Source organism: Lotus japonicus, chromosome 3 (genome assembly GCF_012489685.1).
Source record: "Lotus japonicus ecotype B-129 chromosome 3, LjGifu_v1.2".
Lineage (NCBI taxonomy): Eukaryota > Viridiplantae > Streptophyta > Magnoliopsida > Fabales > Fabaceae > Lotus > Lotus japonicus.
In genome coordinates, this window is record NC_080043.1 from 22,862,779 (window position 1) to 22,886,186 (window position 23,408).

Below are 23,408 nucleotides of genomic sequence, written 5' to 3' on the forward strand. Positions count from 1 at the left end.
CCATCGAATCCATTAGATTCTAGGTCAATCATCTTGGCGACTGCAGCAATTTCTAAGCCTTTGGTCATCATAGCTTGGCAGGCCTCTTTTAAACCCATCTTCCTCATCTTCTCACGGTCAGCTTCAAAAACCAAGTTTGTCTCCACCAGAGAGTTGAAATCTATCTTTGAATCCCAAAGTGAAGTTACTTCAGTGGAGGTCAGTTCTTCAAACTCCTTCAGCAAGTTCTTCCAGCAAATAGGCGGAGTGCTTGATGAGCAGCCTTTATTCGCCCCTGGCGAATCATTTCTGTTCATAAATTGCTCTAAGGAAGTCTGGTTCGAAGCTTTGTTCTTCTGAGAGGCAGGTTCTTCAGTCTTTTTCTTTTTCTTGGCGGGGCGACCAACTTCTGTGCCAGAATGGCTGGTGTCTTGGTCGGCAACAGACTTTGAAGGATTCCTTTTTTCACGGGCGGCCTGTTGTTCACGGTGAAAGCGGAGGAGATCTTCTTCAGTAAGGCGAGCCATTTTACCTGCAGTAGTATAGTGGTGTTAGAATATAAGAAGATTTTAATATAAAGTGGAAAGGTAAAATGCATAATGAGATGCCTTACCAATGTATTTACCCACTTCATTCTTAGAAAGGGCGGCCATAAAATCTGCAAGGTTCAATCCTAAGCCAGATAAAAGTTGGCAATCTACTAATTCTGATTCAGTCAAGGCATCCTCGGAAATTTTGATGATGCCTTCATATTGGTTCGTCCAGTAGAACGGAAATCGGGGACTCCCGTCATCAAAGTAAAAAATATCTTTACAGGGTTCTGATTCACGGAGTTTGAAAAATTTTCCTTTGAAGTGTTTATAGTGACTTTTGAATAAAGTGAATAGCCCTAAACCCCTAGCAGTAGCAAGCGAAACGTATTCACCTCTAACGTTTCGCCCACATGTCTCAAAAAAGTAGAAAAACTTATTACTGGTGGGTTCAATTTTTAGAGTTAGGCATAAAATTTCAAAGGCTTTTAGATACGCCCAAGCATTGCCATGAAGTTGGGTAGGAGCTACATTCAGAAGGGTTAAAACGGAACAGGTGAAATCAGAGAAAGGCAGAGTATACTTCAAATCGAAAAATAAGTTTTCAAAGAGATAGGTGAAGTTTCGCCCCTGATTATCTGGTCCCCCAAAACAACACGGCTCATCAGGGGCGCAGGGAATTATGTCCAAATGTGCATCTAGGCCATCTTTCCTAAAGTTGTATTTAGTGACTAAATCTATAATAGCTTTTGGAGTAGAGTATTTAGAGAATTGTTTTTTGATTTTACTAGCCACCCATAGGGAATCGGCAATAGGTGGAACACTAGGAGTAGAAGCCTCTTTACGGGTGCGTTTAGAAACCATTTTCAAAGTGTCCTGAAAGTGAAAGGTTTAGAAGTAAGATGAAGAAGGAATAGAGTATAAGTTTTTAGTTTACAATGCAAGGTTTAGGAAGTGTTTCTGGGTAGAGAAAGAGTTATGGGTATCAAAAATAGAAACTTTTATGCGCAAGTTCATGTGAAAGTATGAAATAAAGAAGAAAAGGGAAGAAGATTGTTACCTGAGAGAAAGTTTGGAACTTCAAGGACTCTGCTGGGTTGGTTGATGACGAACGCAGGAAATAGGAAAGCGGGTTTGGCAGAGAAGAAGCAGTATGTGGGTTTGTGTTTTACTTGAAAAGAATGTTGGTAGTAAGGAATTGCAGGTAAGTGTTGAGAGGGGTAAAATAGGGGGCTTTATATAGAGAAGGAAGGAGGATGAAAGGGTGAGATGAAAAGGTACATTAATTACCAGATGAGTGAACACGTGCTTACATTTGGGTATTCAAGAGTCAAGTTTGATGTTCATATTAAAAGAGGACACGTCGATCAAGGATTTGAATTTGAACGGACGTGATTCATTGAAAAGGCCAAGTGGAAAGGACATTTTAGTCCGGCAATCATGACGTTCCAGGAGTCGCTGGAACGGTACAACCTTTTGTGTTTGAATTCATTTTATGTGCTTTTAATCGCATTTATTTTTTATGATGGTAATCATGTTGGTGGGATTTAAAGACGCGGTAATGCTGCGGCTCAAGTTCCAAAATATTTGTGGATATCTGTTGATGTAATTGTAGCAGGAAAAGCAATGATGATTCTTTCCACAGTCAGGGCGTAGCAGGTAATAGGCTCAGAGATTTGACAGGTTAGGTTGAACACGCAAGAAAAGAAGAAGGGGAAAGAGCTGGTTTGACGTGGTTATTATTATTATTTACTTTTACTCAAATGAACACATGTTATGATTTACACGCCCATTCTAATTGCATCATGAGGGCTTATTAAAGACACTTTCGCCTTATACTAAGCCTCAATGTCTTGAGGGCTTGTGGTATGGTATGGGCTGATCAATATGTATATTACTTAGGCTGACCGAATCATGTATTAGATGGGCCGGGTAACCCATGATCCAACCGGATCAAAACCCAACTATAAATAAAGAAGGACCGCCCAAGCGGCGGGGCCCCTATCATTTTTCACGCATTTTACTCACTTTGTTTAGTCTCGCTTGCTCTCGATATTGGTTAGCCTTAGTCTGCGGTTCCATACCGGAACAAAGAACAACTCATCCTGTCTAAGGCTGATTAGTCATATGATAACATTCTCATGAATGATTGCACAAAGTTGTCCATGGGCAACAACGACTATTTCGGAAGTCCTTCTACGTACAAGGCTTTCTAACGACTTGCAGGGACAACTATGATAGACTCTGAGCCTCTAATTAAATACATTAAGTATTTGCTCGTTGTAATGCTAAACTTCGAGTTCTTCTCAATTCTAAGATTCTATATTTACTTTCTCAATACCTTGAGCTTTGGAGTGTCTTCTACAGATACTATACACCTTCTGCCGCGTTTACGAAGCTTCGTCGTGTAAGCAGAGCCATTCGAAGCCACACATCACTACCGGCCGGAAACAAGGGAACCGAGCAATCTCATTTCATGAATTTCATTAGTATAACCAATGTGCAAAAAATGGTCTACAATTTTACATGATGAAGGTAGGCTAGGAGTAGAAAAGGATGGAGAAAATAAACGATGGGAAGAGTTTGAAAAGTACAGACAGCATCAGTAATTATAATTACATAATCGAAGCGAGACATGACAACACAAAAAAGGGACGTTTCATAGTAGCTAGAGAGGTCGCAGACAATGCACCCACATGCACCGGTCTCCAATTTATTTAACACGCCAACCATCTCTCTTACTCGTTTCTTACTTTTTAATCATATTCAGCTACCGTCCAAACAAAACCTTATCTATCAAAGTTCACTACAGATTCTCATACTGACTCTGACTCTATATAAGCATATGCTAGGTTAATTCCACATACACTGAAAACCAAGCCCTCATCTTAAACATAAATAAACACTTCCAAAGGTTCCAATATATCCTTAATTGTCATCATGGCCAAGAATATTATCAGAAAGAAGGGTAGTAATAGTACTAGTAGTAGTGGAGGTGGCATTGTGAGCCTCAAATTTGTAGTTGAGAAGCTTCCCAAGAAGCTCTTACTAAGAAGAAACAAAAAAGCAAGTTCAAATTTTGATCAGCAATACAAAGAAGAAGCTTGCTATGATTCTGCCTCCTCTGTGCCAGAGGATGTGAAGGAAGGGCATTTTGCTGTGATTGCTGAAGGAAGGGAAGAAGCTGAAGCAAAGAGATTTGTGCTTCCAATAAGCTGTTTATCAAACCCTATTTTCTTGAGGCTGTTGGAGCAAGCAGCTGAAGAGTATGGATTTGAACATGAAGGTGCAGTCACCATTCCTTGCAGGCCTTGTGAGCTTGAGAGGATACTTGCTGCACAACAATGGCTTCAAGATGATGGATCATCAGATGATGCTGGAAGCTGGAATTCCTGTGATAACTCCATGGTTTCTCAAAACTACTACTCATAAAAAATGGTAGATATATAGTCATATACTGATTCATAACAAAACAATGCTATGATTTCATTATTTGATGCATTTTAATTTCTTTAAATATAGTTTTTAGTATTAGATGAAACTCATTTGAATTTCACCACTAACTGCATATGTTTGGATCGAAATCCTTCTAGAATTTATTCTAAAATCAAAATTAATTTTGGAAAAAAGCTTATGTGATGAGTAGCTTTTAAATACCAAAATTAATTTCAAAGAAAGAGAAGTTGATTCATACATATCATAAGTTGTTTCTGGTTCAATCCACATGAAATACATCTCATAGTAAAAAAGTGTGTTGAGAAAATGTAAAAAAATGTGTTGATTAGTTAATAGCCCTTTTCATCATGATATATGGAACAAGATGTCAAATTAAGAGCTTGTTGTTGTGTTAATTACTTTCTTTCCAGCATCTAATTTCCTTATTAGTGTCCCAATTAAGACTTGCTAGCCTTATAGTTATATTCAAATATTGAAATTTAGTTTGACTGTTTTATTCATGGAATAAAATAATCTCTTTTAATGTTTTTCTTTAATTAAAAGATAAAAATAAAAAGAAGATATTTTCCATCAAAAAGAGATATTTTGTTGCGAAAATTAAATCTTAACAATTTGATTTTTTTTACATTAGAAAGATAAATTGCACACTTCAGGGATTGATCTCTCGATATCTCTCACCCAACTCATATGTAAGCTTTTACCACTTGAGCTATCATTCAGGACTAAACAATTGGATCTAACTATGAATAGTTAATTAAATTGGAATATATTGTGTAAGAAATTCTGATATAACAATTTTATTTTGAATTTTTGTATCATCACCTGTGTTAAAAATATATTCATATGTCTTTTACTACCAACAACTTAAGTTTTTAAAATAATTGGTTCACTGGTATCAAGATCTTTATGATTAAGGTAGCGTTTGGTGACTGAACGAAACAGGACAGAAAAGAACGGAACGGAACATAACAGGATGGAACAGGACAATAATGTTCTATGTGTTGTGTTTGGTAACTCCAAGTCAATAGAACAGAACCATGATTTTAATTACATATATAACCCTGCATGTTTAATATTTGATTGAGGAAAACAAATTGAACTCAATTGAACATTTTGCATAGAAACAAATTGAACTCATGAAACAAACACAAAAAGTGATATTTGATTAAAAAAGTTTTTTTTTTAAGTGATTTTTTTTATTTTAAAAGTGATTTTTTTATTAAAAAATTATTTTTCCAAAATAAGTTGAATCAAACGCGCTCTAATTGGCTCGTTTATCATTGCTTACAAAAAGTGATTTTACTTTGAAAAAAATAATTGATTTTATTTTAAGTGATTTTTTTTGAAAAAGTAGATTTTTATTTAACTTTGTCTATAAATATAATAAGTGCTTTTCAATTTTATAAGTGATTTTAAATTGTTTAGATACATAAAATTTCAAATATAAATTAGGGGTATTTTTGAACTTGCAAAAGTTTTAAGAGAGGGTTCCGTTCCGTTCCCTTCTGTTCCACCCTTTTCCAGGGAACCAAAGTGTCCCGTTCCTTGAGCCTTTTGTCCCGTTCCGTTCTATCTTAAAAACACGACAAACACAGAACGGAACCCATGTGTCATGTTCCGTTATCTTCCTACCTGTCTACCAAACGCTACCTAAGTGACAAAGTTCATTCTTGATTGTCCCTATTCTAATTTAAAATGTTGAATTTCAGCAAAACGCGATTCAAGGGACATGCTAGAAATGTAATATAGAACAGTTGATGTTTCCTTTACTACCCAACAACTTAAGTTAATAATTGTTTTACTATAATTCATATTAATTTAATTTAACAAATCTAGATATTTTTATCTTTTTGTAAATATTTTTCATCTCAATTCTCTTAGTCTAGCCTTCCTAGGGGCCGGGGTTGTTTCAATATGTTCTATTTCTCTACTTCATGAGAGGGTTGTGATTATGCAATTCTCTCATTCAATAAAATTATCTTTTTGTTATCAAAAAAATATTTTTCATCTCATTATTTGATTCTAACCATGGATGGCTAAATTTGATATATGTTAATTATAACTTATATACTCTACAATTTAATTTGGGATGTAAAATTTAAATTCAATTTACAAATAATGTGTTTAGTAAAAATTATGATTCAATATAAAATATTATAATACAAGTTCAAATCTCACCAAAATCATTTATTGAGAGGGGCAGTTACAACTTACAATTTCTCAAACGGTGGGAACATCGTCAAATGCCAAAATAAATGTAAAACATTTTATAAGAATTACTAAAAAAAATTAATCAAATAGAACATGAAATTGAAATTGAACAAAAACTAATTAAATAATGTAAAAATACCAATAACATGTTGATCTAGTGATAGACAAACTAAATCCTCATAAAGGTGAAGACACAAGTTTAAACTCTGAAATAACTATTTGTTGGGAGAAACCGTCTAAGATTCCTAATCGAATTGACAGCGGTCAAAAAGACAAAAAAAAGTTAGTGCCAAAACAAGAACTCAGATCTCAAATTTGTAAATTATAAACTAAACATGCTCTATATATGATGGTAACTTTAAGCGAGAATACATTGAAATATTTGAAATAGAGTCCCATCCTTTTCCATACATTTTTCTCATGGAAAATGTTTTCTTGATATTTGGCTTAATTATACTTTTGACCATCTTGTAATTTGATTTTGTGCAATTTGGTCATTCTAGTTTTTTCCAGCTAATGATGTCACTCTACTTTCAAACTTGAGGAAAATTGATCTCTATCTCGAATCTAATATATTTAAAATTCTTAAATCTTCATTTTTCTATTAAAATTAAAACGTTTCAGGTTACTAATGGATTTGGAATGTAAAATACAAAACAAAAAAATTAATAAAATATCAATAGATTTTAAAGAAATTTTTTAGATGTGAGATTAGGACTTAATAATTATCCCCGTAGGATAGCTCAAGTGGTAGGAGCTGGGGATATATGGGTTGGGTAGGGGGAGGTCTAGGGCTCGATAGATTTCTTGCGAGTGCAATTTATCTTTCCGATGTATCAAAAAAAAATCAATAGAAAAATTTGGGGTATTTTTATATTATTTAGTGAAATTTAATATATTAGTTAATGAGTTTTAAGAGTAAAAATTAAATGACTAATACTTTAATAAAAAAATTGTTTCAGCTTTCAAAAAAAATTGCTAATATTTATTACTTGACCAAAATCAGACATCAAATATGTAACACCCCATTTTCTGTTATTAGGTTATTTATTATTTTATTTTAATTAGTATTATGGTATATGGTAATTAAGTGATTTTGTTAGATAATTAAGTGATTATGTGATATAGATAAATACGGTTTTAGGGTTTAGTATGAGTAATTGAGTGTGGGGCCCATTGTATGGCTATTTAAGGGTTAGGAGTGAAATAGAAAGAAAGAAAAGAAAAAAAATAAGGATTAGAAGAGAAGCAGAACAAGAAACACGTGAAAGCAGAGAAGGAGAGGAGAAAAGAGGAGAAAACTTAGAACTGATCTACAAGAGGTAAGGGTTTGAATTCATGTTTTATGGATTGGTATGATAGTGGATAATGATAGAAAGCATGATTTAGGAACCCTAGGTTGCAAAAATTCCCAAATTGAAATAGTTAGGGTTTGGCTTTTAGATGATTTTGGGGGTAGATGATAGGCTTGCATGATGCGCAGAAATTTACGTTCTCTTGTACCCTTTTTCGTGCTATGTTAATGGCAGAATTTGAAGAAGTAGTCTTCATAAAAGTTGTAGGTTTTTCTGTTACGAAACGTTTGCCACTGGTTTCACGTCATTCCGACGTCTGTAGCTCGAGTTATGTGTATTTTAGTGAGTATAGGTTAAGGTGTCCAGTTTCTTACGAACTGCGGTTAGTGTACGATTTTTCCTGATTTTTGTACTTTGAATTGTGACTTGAAAATTTATAGAGGTTTACAAAACGTGTATACGGAACCATGATAAAAATATTAGATTTTTCTGAGTATATTTGATAATTTACATCTGTTTAATAGTTCATTAGATGTGTGGTGCGCGCACATGGCGAGTTGCGCAGGAACATGTCGCAAGATGTCGCGACATGGCGAGTTGCGTAGGGAGATGTCGTGAGATGTCGCGACATGGCGAGTTATTCAGCGACATGGCGAGTTGCGTAGGGAGATGTCGTGAGATGTCGCGACATGGCGAGTTGTGCAGTGAGATGTCGCGAGATGGCGAGCATGAGCATGTCGCGAGTTTTTGGGAAAATTTAGAGAGAAATCCAGTCTTTAGGAAATAGTTGCAGAACCTGTTATATATGAATTATATTTAATTTACATCTATTTTTAATAATCATTATATGATGTTGTTTCTGAATTGATGTTATGTTTGAGATGCTAAGTTGTTGTGATTGCAAGTTGTATAATTGATAACATGTAATATGTGTTTTGTGCAACTGGTGATGAATATGCTAAAATAATTAGGACTTGGAGATGGTCTGAATATGCATATGTTAGTTGAGTTTTGCACAATACACTGCATAGTTGTCAAGAGGCAATGTTTGCTAGTTCTCGTGGAGGCTAGTGACTTGTCCCAAAACTGGAGTGGTTTTGAAGCCTAGAGCGAGGGCTTTATTGGTGGTTATCTGTCTGGAGTGGATGCGGTGATACCACTAAGGATAACAACTTTGGTACCAAAGGCATTTGCACGGGTCTCACTTGAGTCATATGTGTTATGGTGATATTTTTGGAGAGATTTGATGTGGTGGTAATTAGAGACTATTATATATGTTCTAATTGAGCTATAATTTATGGAGTATTTGCCATAATTGTGAACTTGATTAATTATGTTAAAATTACATAATTTATTATTTGTTAGTGAATGTGAGTAATTTATGTGGAGCATAGATAAGCTTTTACATTATTTATTATTATGCTTATCCATATGATATGAGTTCTCACCCTTCTGTTGGAATGATGTTCTATGCGACATCGCTCAGGTACCAAAGATAGTGGAGCTTCTCGCGAGGGTTAGTTGGAGGAGCTAGTCTTTCATTTACGGTTTAGTTAGGGGAGTCATGCTCTGTTATGTAACACCGGGAAACGTTTAGTTTTGTACCTTGATGTTAAGAGTTACCTATGAACTCTCTTTATGTTAAATTTTGGAGTTGAAATAAATCCGCTGTGCTATGCATATGATGTTGCGACATTAATGTTGGAAAATTTATATATTTATTATGAGCATGACAGGTGTTTTGATTTATGTTTCTGGAGAATAAGTGTGACACCCTCTGTGTTATGCATTTTACTCTGATTTATGATATATTATTATGCGGGGTTTAGAGGGTGTTACATTAGTGGTATCAGAGCATGATTGGTCAGTAGTCTAGGGTTATTAGCATGTCTAATTCTTTTTGTATTCGATATGTGTTTATGACACAATCGATACTGTTTTGGAATTCCTATCCCGAGTTGTTCGTTTAAGGAAATTTTCGAGGGCGAAAATTCTTAAGTGGGGGAGAGTTGTAACACCCCATTTTCTGTTATTAGGTTATTTATTATTTTATTTTAATTAGTATTATGGTATATGGTAATTAAGTGATTTTGTTAGATAATTAAGTGATTATGTGATATAGATAAATACGGTTTTAGGGTTTAGTATGAGTAATTGAGTGTGGGGCCCATTGTATGGCTATTTAAGGGTTAGGAGTGAAATAGAAAGAAAGAAAAGAAAAAAAATAAGGATTAGAAGAGAAGCAGAACAAGAAACACGTGAAAGCAGAGAAGGAGAGGAGAAAAGAGGAGAAAACTTAGAACTGATCTACAAGAGGTAAGGGTTTGAATTCATGTTTTATGGATTGGTATGATAGTGGATAATGATAGAAAGCATGATTTAGGAACCCTAGGTTGCAAAAATTCCCAAATTGAAATAGTTAGGGTTTGGCTTTTAGATGATTTTGGGGGTAGATGATAGGCTTGCATGATGCGCAGAAATTTACGTTCTCTTGTACCCTTTTTCGTGCTATATTAATGGCAGAATTTGAAGAAGTAGTCTTCATAAAAGTTGTAGGTTTTTCTGTTACGAAACGTTTGTCACTGGTTTCACGTCATTCCGACGTCTGTAGCTCGAGTTATGTGTATTTTAGTGAGTATAGGTTAAGGTGTCCAGTTTCTTACGAACTGCGGTTAGTGTACGATTTTTCCTGATTTTTGTACTTTGAATTGTGACTTGAAAATTTATAGAGGTTTACAAAACGTGTATACGGAACCATGATAAAAATATTAGATTTTTCTGAGTATATTTGATAATTTACATCTGTTTAATAGTTCATTAGATGTGTGGTGCGCGCACATGGCGAGTTGCGCAAGAACATGTCGCAAGATGTCGCGACATGGCGAGTTGCGTAGGGAGATGTCGTGAGATGTCGCGACATGGCGAGTTATTCAGCGACATGGCGAGTTGCGTAGGGAGATGTCGTGAGATGTCGCGACATGGCGAGTTGTGCAGTGAGATGTCGCGAGATGGCGAGCATGAGCATGTCGCGAGTTTTTGGGAAAATTTAGAGAGAAATCCAGTCTTTAGGAAATAGTTGCAGAACCTGTTATATATGAATTATATTTAATTTACATCTATTTTTAATAATCATTATATGATGTTGTTTCTGAATTGATGTTATGTTTGAGATGCTAAGTTGTTGTGATTGCAAGTTGTATAATTGATAACATGTAATATGTGTTTTGTGCAACTGGTGATGAATATGCTAAAATAATTAGGACTTGGAGATGGTCTGAATATGCATATGTTAGTTGAGTTTTGCACAATACACTGCATAGTTGTCAAGAGGCAATGTTTGCTAGTTCTCGTGGAGGCTAGTGACTTGTCCCAAAACTGGAGTGGTTTTGAAGCCTAGAGCGAGGGCTTTATTGGTGGTTATCTGTCTGGAGTGGATGCAGTGATACCGCTAAGGATAACAACTTTGGTACCAAAGGCATTTGCACGGGTCTCACTTGAGTCATATGTGTTATGGTGATATTTTTGGAGAGATTTGATGTGGTGGTAATTAGAGACTATTATATATGTTCTAATTGAGCTATAATTTATGGAGTATTTGCCATAATTGTGAACTTGATTAATTATGTTAAAATTACATAATTTATTATTTGTTAGTGAATGTGAGTAATTTATGTGGAGCATAGATAAGCTTTTACATTATTTATTATTATGCTTATCCATATGATATGAGTTCTCACCCTTCTGTTGGAATGATGTTCTATGCGACATCGCTCAGGTACCAAAGATAGTGGAGCTTCTCGCGAGGGTTAGTTGGAGGAGCTAGTCTTTCATTTACGGTTTAGTTAGGGGAGTCATGCTCTGTTATGTAACACCGGGAAACGTTTAGTTTTGTACCTTGATGTTAAGAGTTACCTATGAACTCTCTTTATGTTAAATTTTGGAGTTGAAATAAATCCGCTGTGCTATGCATATGATGTTGCGACATTAATGTTGGAAAATTTATATATTTATTATGAGCATGACAGGTGTTTTGATTTATGTTTCTGGAGAATAAGTGTGACACCCTCTGTGTTATGCATTTTACTCTGATTTATGATATATTATTATGCGGGGTTTAGAGGGTGTTACAAAATACAGTAAATACATCAAAAGTGCAATTAAACTTGGATATTTTCCTATTCTAAATTTTAGTTTGGAGGGTACCTATTAAATTCCTTTTACAAATAAGTTTAAACTTTTTTTATATACATAGGAAAATAATATAATTTTTTTTCGAAACAGGAAAATAATAATATTAAGAGTTTAATTTTGATGCACCGACGGTGTAAAGTTTTTTTACACCGTCAACCAATCAGATTTCAAGGATGTGACATGTCAATTAAAGAAATTAAATGAAAAGAGAGATTTCTCACATCCTTGAAATCTGATTGGTTGACGGTGTAAAAAAACTTTACACCGTCGGTGCATCAAACTTTTTCTCTAATATTAAACTAACTATGATGAATTGGTTCCCAAATGATAGCTCAAGTGATAAGAGCTATGAGACATGTGGGTTGGGTGTGGGAGGTCCAGGGATCAATCCATGACGAGTACAATTTATCTTTCTGATGTATAAAAAAACTATGATGAATTAATGTTCGACAAAAAAAATAAAACTATGATGAATTATATAATGAATTGTTTAAACATGATTTTTGAGTGAGCCCATATAAGTACCCATGTGATGACCGAAATCTTTACCTCATGATTAAAGGATGATGTGAGTTAATCACCATATACACCACAAATCAATTGTACACCACACAACACATTTTTTTTTTTTGGTACACATTTGTTTAAACATGATTTAAATCTTAAATTGGTAAAGTGAATAAGTATATTTTTAAACTAAAGTGAATAAGTATCTTAAAGATCTTGTTACTAATTTGAAAATTAAAATATTAAATTATGTTTGATTTTTTTTTATATCGCAAACATAAATTGCACCATCCAAATATCGATCCCTAAACATCCCCTACCCAACTTATATGTCACCTAGGTCTTAGTAGTTGAGCTCATTCGGGGCAATGTTAGATTACTTTTGAACACAGAAAACTAAAAAGCTTGTTAAGAGCGCTAGTTCTTAATTCTTAATTCTTAGCATTATTCATGTGGGCCCGTATTGCCACATGTGCTTAAGTAACTCTCAAACAATTTTGCTCCAACCATGAGTTCTTAGTTCTTACAATTATTCATTTAGTCACACCAACCACATTATTTATACTTTTTATTTTCATAAAGTAATAAAACAAAACTCATAAAGTAATTTGGATGAGAGAGAAAAAATAATTTTTATGCTAAGAACTCAAAAAATAAAACTTCATGTCAGCCCTTCAATGGTTAAGAACTCAGTTCTTAGTTCTTAACTCAAAAATAAGAACTAAAAACCTTACATTGGAGATGCTCTTAGCTATGATTTTTACATTGATGGAATTTATATGGTTTCTTAACCGGTTAAATTGTTTTTAATGCCATAGTTTAATTATCTTTGAATAGTTTTGTTTGCTTATAAAAAAAATCTTCCCATGGTTTTGTTGGGTACCTAACGTTTGAAGTTTATTGGCTTTTAATGGAATGGATTTTTTGTCAGTTGAGGTTCCACGAATATGCTCACCGTTATGCTTTCATATATTATGTTCTTGAGCAATTAACAAGGGTGAAGAGATACACATCAATTTTAAACATGGTTTATGTTACGTTTTTTAAGACAACTATTAGTATTTCCTATATATCTATCAATGTATACCACAACTAAAAGAACAAAACAAAGGGAAAGTAGAGGGAAATTGAGAGACACAGGTAGCAAAAATTAGTTTTATCCAGGTATTGTATATATTTTTATGTGGGTTGATATTCTAGTGCTTCGTTTTCTCCAGTTATGAATCCAAATCAATTGGTTAAAAGAGTCTATTGTATTATGATGAGTTGTCACATTTAGAGCGAATAAACTCTCAAAGATAGTGTTATGTGACACGCCTCAGACTATTATGATTCTTATTGTAATTTTAGTTGAAATTTTATTGAGTTACTACTGCAAAAATTACAACAATCTCAAACTTTTACGAATAGAAAAAAAATCTATTGATCAGTCTTTACCCCTTTGTACACTAATTGTGGATGAGGATTAGTCTTGAGACTTAAGACGGCAAGCTGTGAGGAACGGGATAGTTAGTTAAGGATTAAAAGAAATATTGAAAGTGATTTGTGGCTTAGCCCTAAAAAAATGCACTTTTTGGCCCCCAAATGATTAAAAAGTGTTTTGTGATATCTTTGGGACATCGTCGTTTATTATGAAATCATATGTCTGCGGACCTTCAGTTCTGCTGCTTTGTCGACTCACTTAATTCTCACGCTTTGCACTTTTTGTTTGGGAAAAAAGTGGTAAGGCCGTAAGGGTATCTCCATTGATGAAAGTGCACTAAAATTGTGAAACTCTATGAGCAATTTGTGGGTGAGCTGCTTTTAGGTTTTGAGAACAATGTTTAGCAACTCGATTTCCACGGTGGAGTGTCAAGAGTTGCTGCAGATAATAGCAACTGATATGAACTGGAGCCCACTCCAACAAATGGGTGAAAAAATATAATTTTGATACATTTAGACTCTACTTTCTCTTTCATACTATCAATTTTCACTCATTTTTCTTTTATCTCTCTGCACTTCTTATCTCATTTATCTCTGTTTTCTTCTTTTTTGATGAAGGTGTACATGTAAATGATACGTAGGGGTGTTTGCGGTCTAAATTGGTTCAATTTTGAGAGAAAAATTCATCTGATCCAATCACTTTAATTTTCACTTCATCATCCAATCAGTTTTTTCTTTTTCTTTTTTAAATCTCAATCAATCCAAAAGGATTGGGTTTCGATTTTTCAAAGACGCAATGAATATCGAAATCAATGAAGAAATAGAAATTAAATTGAATCAAAAAGTAAAGAATTAATCCTTAACTAACTATCCTGACTTAACAAAAGTCTGGGGTGGGATTGTTTCTCAACATATTATATATATATATATATATATATATATATATATATTTCTCTTTAAAAAAAAGTCTCCAACAAGCTACCACACATTCCCCCTTCTTTGCTTAGTACCTCTAAAATAGGAAGATTTGTTTTTTAATCCTATATAGTTGATGACATATTTTTCAAATATATGTTCACTTTCATGCATATATTTCAAATTATTACTTAAAACTCTTTTTATCCAAATACATCTTCATAATAGTTATATAAACATATAAAAACGTAAATATGTGAGTATGAATGATATGATATATGTACAAATAAAATTTTATATATTTGAAAACATTCTGTTTGAATTAGATTGGTTCGGTTTTGAGAATTAAATCTGAAATATGATAATAATCTACTAAATTGCTTATTGCTGGTACCACACAAAAAAAAATCAAGGTATCACAGAATTTGTCATACATTAATTAAGGGTAAACATAGAAGATTATATAAACTTTATTAAAATCAATACATTAATTGATCTGATTACATTCAAAATAAGCATAATTGTCTCAAAATGGTCTTATAAATAGTAACAAAATAAATAGTAACAAAATACGACAACAGATTAAAAGGTGATTGACCTAATCAATTTTCAAGTATTATTGGGGTACTCCCACCAATATCTATTACCATTGGAGCATATTTTTAATTCTAACATGGCTAGTGAGGGTATGTGAGTAGATACTCAATTTAGACATGAAAAGTGTGTTTGCAATTATTATTGCTTAATGTAAAGGTTTAAATAAAACTTGCAATTAATAAAACAATTTTTTTATATAAACTTTTTAGAGTTGTTGGGTTGGAGTAAAAATTAATAAAATGATGTAGATAATGTGGCATTATTGGGAGTTGTAAAATGTAAATACTTTAGTGAATATCATGGTTAAAGATGTTCTTATGCCTTTTCTTCGGTGTTTCACTTGCCCAAGTGGTCAAGTCTAATAAGGGTAAGTGGTCTTTGACTTTAGTCAACTCTAATATAAAATGAGTACGTTACTTTCAAACACATCACGATTTACCGTGCGATAACATCAGTAAGTTTTGGACCTATGCTAGACCCTTTTAATGGCATAATCTTCACTTGTGTTCTTCTAGAAAGTTGTAGCCCTTTATGCTAGGTTTGTGCGGCTTCACACCATGCCCAAGTCTGAGTTATGTAACTTAAGATGTGATTGTTTTAATCTAAACTGTTCAAATTCACAAGTTTCAGAGAAAGCATGATTGCACAAAATTTTGACCAAGCTAAAGACATACAGATGTTGGGCTAACATGAAAGTTGTAGAGCTTTCTTCTAACTTTCGAATGATATATTATTTGTCCCATTTGGTGGATCGCTAGAGCTTCAGGTTCATCTGGTTCTAGTGGAAAGGGTCATAGAATTAAACACTTTTCTATCAAAAATTCAAATGGGTATGATAGTTCAAGACTCAACTAAGTCATCAAAATAATGCACAAAAGCAATATGATCATGCTTAGAATATCATAAATAGTGTTCATCAATCATGCATTGAACCTTAAAACCAACGCATGCAAAGCATTGTAAAATACATTTCATTGCTATAACATTTAGCAAGGTATCATCCCCTTTATAGATAGTGTCATCTACAAACTGGAACATTAAGACCCTCACCTCCCATTCCACACATAACCTGCGGCCTGAGAATTTATCAGACGCCACAACTTCCTTAAGCAAGCCATTGAGATCATATGCCACAAAAGGTTCAAAAAACGGAGTCATAGGGTCACCCTGCCTAAGCCTTTTCTCTATCTTAAATTCCTCACATGGGTTGCCATTGAATAAGACGGATACAGTGCAGGACTCCAAGCACCTTTTGATCCATTTTACCGACCTGTCACATAAATTTAGCCTCCACGACATGTTTAAGACATCTCATTGGTCATAGGAAAAAGTAAAGAGCGAAGTGATATGACAACTAAAAAAAATAGAGATGAGAAGAGAAGTTGAGTGAAAATAGAATGAATAAAGTGAGTCCAAATATATAGTAGTTGTTTGGTTATAGACACTGTTAAGTTAAGATAAGTGAAATATGAAAAGAAGTAAGAAAAAAAAATGAATATGATTTTTTGTCAAAAGAGTCACAGATTAAAGTCACAACAACAATCCACAATACTTAGTTACTTACATCAAGTAAGCAGGGGAAGTCAAATCTCATAAGCAGTGGCGGAACTTCAACAAAATTTAAATTTATAGGGGAGCACAAATAAATTTAAATATATAAATTTTGAAATATTTTACTAACACTAAAAAAATATTTCATAGAGAATCAAAAGTCATTAGTCTAAGTACATAAATATGTTAATTCATATATTGATATCATATACTAAAATCAAAATAACATAAAGTGTTGCTAACAATAATGAAATAACTAAATTTCCTTACATAAAATATTAGTATTATATTTATTTTTATAAGCTTGTTTTGTTGGGTAAGTCCCTACTCTTTCTACTTTTTCTAGTAGTGTGACTTTTTAAAAAAAAAAAATTGGTATTGTGACGCTCACATAAGTTTTATTAGTTTTATATTTTTTTTTTGTACTCAATATATAATTTAAACAACAACTTCTTATCATTGCAATTGACACTTGTTAGGTAACATATATGATTTTTACAGTATAATATATCCTATATACTAAAAGTTTTTTTGGCCAAATCTCTGAGGGAGCTACAGCTCCTCTATGTCCACCAAAAGGTCTGCCACTGCTCATAAGCACGAAGAGCAATACTCAATTCTTAAGCAAAGAACCCAAAGATACATAAATAGCATTGTAAGATTGGATACTCTCACCACCAATTGTGTGTGTGGTAGACAATGTTATTTATAATAATAAAAGTACAGAATATGCTAAGGAATATTCTGAGGCATATTACAAAATATATAAAAGAATATCTCGTAGGATAATACGCTTATTTATCTCTAACACCCCCCCCCCCCCAAGCTTAGCGTTGGATTTAGACCAACTCAAAGCTTGGATCTAAAAAGGTCAAACAATGGACGAGGCAACGCCTTAGTGAAAATATCAACAAGCTGGAGAGAAGTAGGCACATGGCGAACAAGCACATCATGCAAATGCTTTGAATCGAACAAGCACATCATAAAAATCATACTTGCGCTTCAATGGATAAAACCAAGTAAACCGGGAGAAGTCATCCACAAAAATAACAAAGTAAGAGAAATCATCAATGGAATCAACGGGAGACGGTCCCCATAAATCACAATGTATAAGGTCTAAAACTGCAGAAGCTCGTTTATGATTATCATAGAAGACTAAACGCTTACTCTTAGCCATCTGACAAGAAGTGCAGCATATGGGCTTAGGCAAAATAGAGGAAACATCTAAACAACCATGTTTATGCAATTGTTTAATGATGTCAAAATTAACATGTCCTAACCGTGAGTGCCACAATTCAAAGGAGGCACGAGGTAATGGAGAATTGGTAGTAAGCAACGCTTGCGGTCCTTGATTCAGCACATAAAATCCTTGTTCACATCGGCCCCTTCCTAGAATGGCGCCTGTCTTTCGGTTCTGAAGCACAAAAGAACCATCCAGAAAAATAGCTCTAGCATTATGGTCATGTGTCAATTTGCTAACAGAGACAAGATTTTTAGTTAACCGAGGCACAACCAAAACATTAGATAAAGGAACAGAATGTGAAACAGAACGAGAACCAATATGGGAAATATGTAAGCCAGCACCATTACCCACAAGAACACGATCATTACCAGAGTAGTCATGAGAGTCTGTTAGCTGAGATAGAGAAGGAGTCATATGAGAGGTGCCACTTGTATCCATATACCAGTCAGAACGGTTTGAGTTGTCCAACGAACAACCCGCAGCAAATGATTGTGCCAAATTTGCAGACATAGAAGAACGATCCCAGCGAACCAGACACTTAGCAGCATAATGACCTTGCTCACGAAAAATTTGACAGCGAGGAGTATAACAATCACGACGACTAGAGCCACCATTGTTGCGACGCTGACGAGAGCCACCATTAGAGTGGCCATGATTTCCACCACTAAACCCTCCACTGAAATTTTTACAGTTTCCATTAGGGGAAGACTGATTTCCAGAAGAGCGAGCCTGAGTGTTTGCATGGAAGGCAGCAGGCGGAGGGGTCATAGAGTCCTCAAGAGAAGCCTGAAAAATAGCATGGCTCTCGGCCTTACAAAGAATGTCAGCAAAAAAAGGTAGAGGTACCTGATCAAGCTGACCTGTGGAAAAATTTGCATATGAGGGGCCAAGACCACGAAGAAACCAATGAACTTTGTCATCATTAGCCACAGGTGCATCAATAGCAGCTAACTGATCACAAATGGTGCGGAATTTCAGGCTATACTTAGAGACGGAGAGAGAACCACGTCGCATGAGTTGAAGTTCATCGCAGAGACGCAGTTCACGAGCCTTGCTCCGTGAAGCATAAGCAGAGTGTAGAGCAGTCCAAACATCTCGAGCAGTGACATCGCCGAGAGTCTCAGATAAGGCCTCCTCAGTCAGAGATGATAGAAGGAGGCTGTTGGCGTTGCGATCGCGAGCCTGCCACTGAGCAAAAGAAGGATTTGGAACAAGAACACCAGTACACAAACCGGGAGGGGGGATCAGTGGCACAAACTCTGGCGGTGGATCAACCGTGGCATTAACAATATCAAACAAGTTCTGATTCTGAAGAAGAATAGTAACCTGTTTACGTCAAAGAAGAAAATTATTGGGTTTAAGTTTCACTGTAATCATATGCACCATAGTGGTGAAGGAAAGAGTCAACGGAGTAGCATTGGCAGCCATTGCAAGGAAAGAACCAAAGTTAAGCCTTTACGACCAAAATAATAATTAAATATTTGAAACTGTGAAAACAGAGGAGAATATGATGGCGGCGGTTGGGTCGCAGGCACGTCACAGGCTGGAGTAGAGGAGAGAGATGGGACTCATAGTGGGTGGGAGACGGCACAAGGTTTGGAGGCTAGGGTTTGGAACCTAAACATGATATCATGTAAGATTGGATACTCTCACCACCAATTGTGTGTGAGGTAGACAATGTTATTTATAATAATAAAAGTACAGAATATGCTAAGGAATATTCTGAGGCATATTACAAAATATATAAAAGAATATCTCGTAAGATAATACGCTTATTTATCTCTAACAAGCCTATTTGCTTAATCCATTTTCAATGTCTAGTCGCATTTGTTGTGATGGAGGTAATCAAGAGCAAGTGGCTCAACCACGCTAAACCAAGCTTTACAAAGGTAGTATGAAGTCAATCAATAGGAGGCTATGAAGGGAATGAAAAGTAGTGACTGCAATAACGGTTCAAAGAATACGGTGGAGAGAGAGAGAGAATGAGATGTGGTGGTTGGTGGGAGAAAGTAAAAGATATAAATTGAAGATGATAAAACCCTCATTAGAGAGGGAGGAAATCAAGTTGAATAGGTCAAAAGCCTCCCATTGGTGGAGGAGGAAAGCCCCTCATGTTGAGTGCCACCGCTGTTGATAATGGTTTCTTTCACTCTCTATTTGGTTTTTTTTTTGTTATTGACATGCGTTATTTGGAAGAGTTTACTTGAGCATATCTTATAGTCTAAGCGTCAATACAAGTGTTTGGCACAACTTAAATAGTTAATGATTACTAATAAATTGTTTTTAGCTTAAGAATACCTAGAGCTTATTTTTTACTTATTTCAATAATTTTTCATTTGAGCTTATCAATAAACGCTGAGGGCTCGTTTGGTGCGACGTATAGTATAAGGCTTGATAGTATAAGACCTGATAGTATTAAGCCTGATAGTATAAGCCCTGATAACTTTCTTATACTATCCAGCGTTTGGTCATACTCTGTATAATTTACCATATCGTTTAAATTAATGCAATTTTATGTTTAATGAAGTATTGAATAATGATATATAATAAAAATCAAATATGGAGGTGATTATAACGGTAGTGGCGGTGGTGATGGAAGTGGTGGTAGGTTGGTGGTGCTGGTGGCAATGGTGGTAGGTTGGTGTTGGTGGCGGTGGTGGTGATAGTGGAGATAGGTTACTGGTGGTGGTGGCAGCGATGGTGGTTGTGGTGGTGGTGATGATAGGGTGGTGGTGGTGGTGGTAAGGCGGTGGCGGCTGCGGTAGGGTGGCGGCTACGGTGGAGGGTGGAGGCAATGGTGGTGGTGGCGGCGATAGGGTGGTGGTTGTGGTGTCGGTGGTGGCGGTGGTGACAATAGAGTGGTGACGAAGATTATGGTGGTGGTGGTAGTGGCGGTAGGGCGGTGGTGGTGATCGGGGTGTGGCAGCGATGGTGGTTGTGGTGTTGGCGACGATAGGGTGGTGGTGGTAAGGCGGTGGCGGCTTAGTAGGGTGGCGGCGGCGGTGGAGGGTGGAGGCCAATGGTGGTGGTGATGGAGATAGGGTGGTGGTTGTGGTGTCGGTGGTGGTAATAGAGTGGTGGCGGCGATTATGGTGGTGGTGGCGATAGGGTTGTGGTGTCGGTGGTGGCGGTAGGGCGGTGGTGGTCGGGTGGTGGCGGCAACACCGGTGGCGGTGGTGGTGTCAATGGTGGTGTTAGTTGGCAGCAATGGAGGGTGGTGGTGATGGTGACTTATACATCATAACCTTATCATGTCTTATCCATCACTCACATGATGGATTAAATAATACGTCATTTTAACGTATAAAGGGACTTTGATGGATAAGCTTATACAATACAATGTCATCACCAAACAATGAATAAACTCATAATGTATTGTATAAGCTAATACTATCATACCTAATACGGCATATCAAACGAGTCCTTACACTTTTTGTTGTTAGAAGTGTTTACTTATGTTGTTTTCCGAAATACACCCATAATATGTGAGAGGATTAAAATAGGTTGGGCCAGCCTAAAGCCTGAGTCTAATATAGCTACTTTCTAAACTTTGGTCCAAGTCCGACATATTCAACCCAATTAATTAAGGACATTTTTTTCACCGTTGACCGACGGATTTACAATTTTTTCCTGTGGTTTAAAAGTTTACTTTCCAAGTTTATCTTTACGTTTTTTTTATAAGCAAGTTTATCTTTATGTGTACAAGTCTCGTATATAATCCATGTTTTATAAAAATATTCTCAAGTATAATTTATTGATAGGAATTTTTTTTTTCTGAAAAAACTTGCAAGAAAGTTAACACACATTTTGTCATGTTTCTATTACCAAAGTAAATGATGACAATTTTACAATGAAAGTTACCTATATAAAAATGTAACAACCCACTTCTACAATTTTATCACACATTTTTCCATTTTTATAATTTTTTAATTTTGAAATTAAATAAAACATTAAAATATTCTTGGGAATAAGATACATACCGAACACATTTATACAATTTCCTCAGTGATATAATTTCAAACCTTCAAACAAACTCTTCCCAATTCTTCGATCCATGGTAGATTCAAAGCAATGCATTATGCATTGTTCAACCCACTACTTACACTCTAACCATGTATATTTCAAACTCAATGAAGAAAATCACCTTTTGTGCTTTAAGCTTTCACGGGCTTTAAGCTTCTCAACTATCTTACTAGACAAGACATTCGTTCCAAGAACGTGTCTGAAGCTGAAGATGATTCCGCTGAAAAAATCTTTGACAAATACTCGCACTTAGAGCAGCAAGACCAATTGGTGCTTCATGGCGTTTTTTTTTTTCAAACGCAAAATCTATATATTGATATAAAAATGAGAAAATAGTCATGAAATACACCTCCTCAAAGGGACCAAAAAGTCTAAACTGCCGAAAGAAGACCCAAGGAACGAAGGCAAAACACGACAAACCTCCCCAAAGAAACCCAAACAAACAGCCTACTAAACCTACACAAGACCACCTACAGAAAAGAAAAAAAAAAAAAAAAAAAAGGAAGAGGGAACACCAGAGCCCAAACAAAGCCTAAAAACTCATAGAACCCCTCATAGCCCGCCAAAAACTACCCAAGAAACCCGAAACCCCTGCAGAAATTAAAGCCACCCTCTACTAAGCTAAGAGTACTGTCTAGCCAAGATCTGATCAGCAATCTAGCAGTGGGAAATGTCATCTGAGCAGTCATACACCATGCCAAGACATTTCATGGCTCATTTCTTCAATGTCACAGCCTCTTTATAATCGAATGATCAATTGTTCAACTTCTCACCAACATGGAAGAAATTAATAACATTTACCTCCAAAAGACAAGCTAAAATTATAAAGTAGAAGATGTAATTCAAAAGAGTAATGATACTCATACATACAAACAGTGCAGAGGGTAGACATCTAACCGATATCTCATTTTTCTCTCAATTACACTCTAAGTGTTTCTTGTTGGATGTTTGCGCTATATGCATATTGAAATTGGTGAAAAGTATGAGAAAACATTCACTCTCAGCCAATGATTATCTTCTTGAAGTTCACAAAATGCTGATTCTCATGAAGTAATGGGTCATTCTAATTCCAAAAAAGATCTTATAGAAGAAACAATTGATGGTTTGAGGAGTATACCTCCTTCATCCCTTCACGTATCTTAATAATAGATATGTGAACAAGGCTAGCTCAAGTGGTAAGGGTTAGGGGACATAAAGGTTGGAAGGAGAAGGTCCAGGGTTCGAATCCTGGAAGGAAAATTTAAAGGAATTTTCTAACTTACTAACCACTAACATTTGCCTATAAAAAAAACGTATACAAATCAAATCAAATCTTTGCCCATTGCTTAAGAAAGCACATGATTCAGGGAATTCAAGTCAATATGGCTCAAACTTAGCTCTAGAGAGATAGATGATAAAAACAACATGCAAGATGGTTGTGGTCTCAATAGAAGTGGTTGGGTATATTTCTGCTCATGGTGATGCTTTGTCAGCAGATTTTGGTTCTGG

The 23,408-nt window shown here is 35.3% G+C and overlaps 2 protein-coding genes across 2 annotated transcripts; one reads left to right on the forward strand and one right to left on the reverse strand.

Annotated features, from left to right (window-relative positions):
* Positions 1 to 3,391: 3,391 nt before the first annotated feature.
* Positions 3,392 to 4,394, forward strand: LOC130748760 (protein SMALL AUXIN UP-REGULATED RNA 12-like). The gene has a single exon (XM_057602002.1). It carries the CDS (start codon positions 3,450 to 3,452, stop codon positions 3,939 to 3,941), a length of 492 nt encoding a protein of 163 aa, XP_057457985.1. The 5' UTR covers positions 3,392 to 3,449; the 3' UTR covers positions 3,942 to 4,394.
* Positions 4,395 to 15,943: 11,549 nt separating this feature from the next.
* On the reverse strand, positions 15,944 to 16,402 carry LOC130743778 (uncharacterized). Its single transcript, XM_057596007.1, has 2 exons — positions 16,072 to 16,402; positions 15,944 to 15,954 (listed from the first exon to the last, which is right to left on the reverse strand). Exons 1-2 carry the CDS (start codon positions 16,400 to 16,402, stop codon positions 15,944 to 15,946), a joined length of 342 nt encoding a protein of 113 aa, XP_057451990.1.
* Positions 16,403 to 23,408: the final 7,006 nt, after the last annotated feature.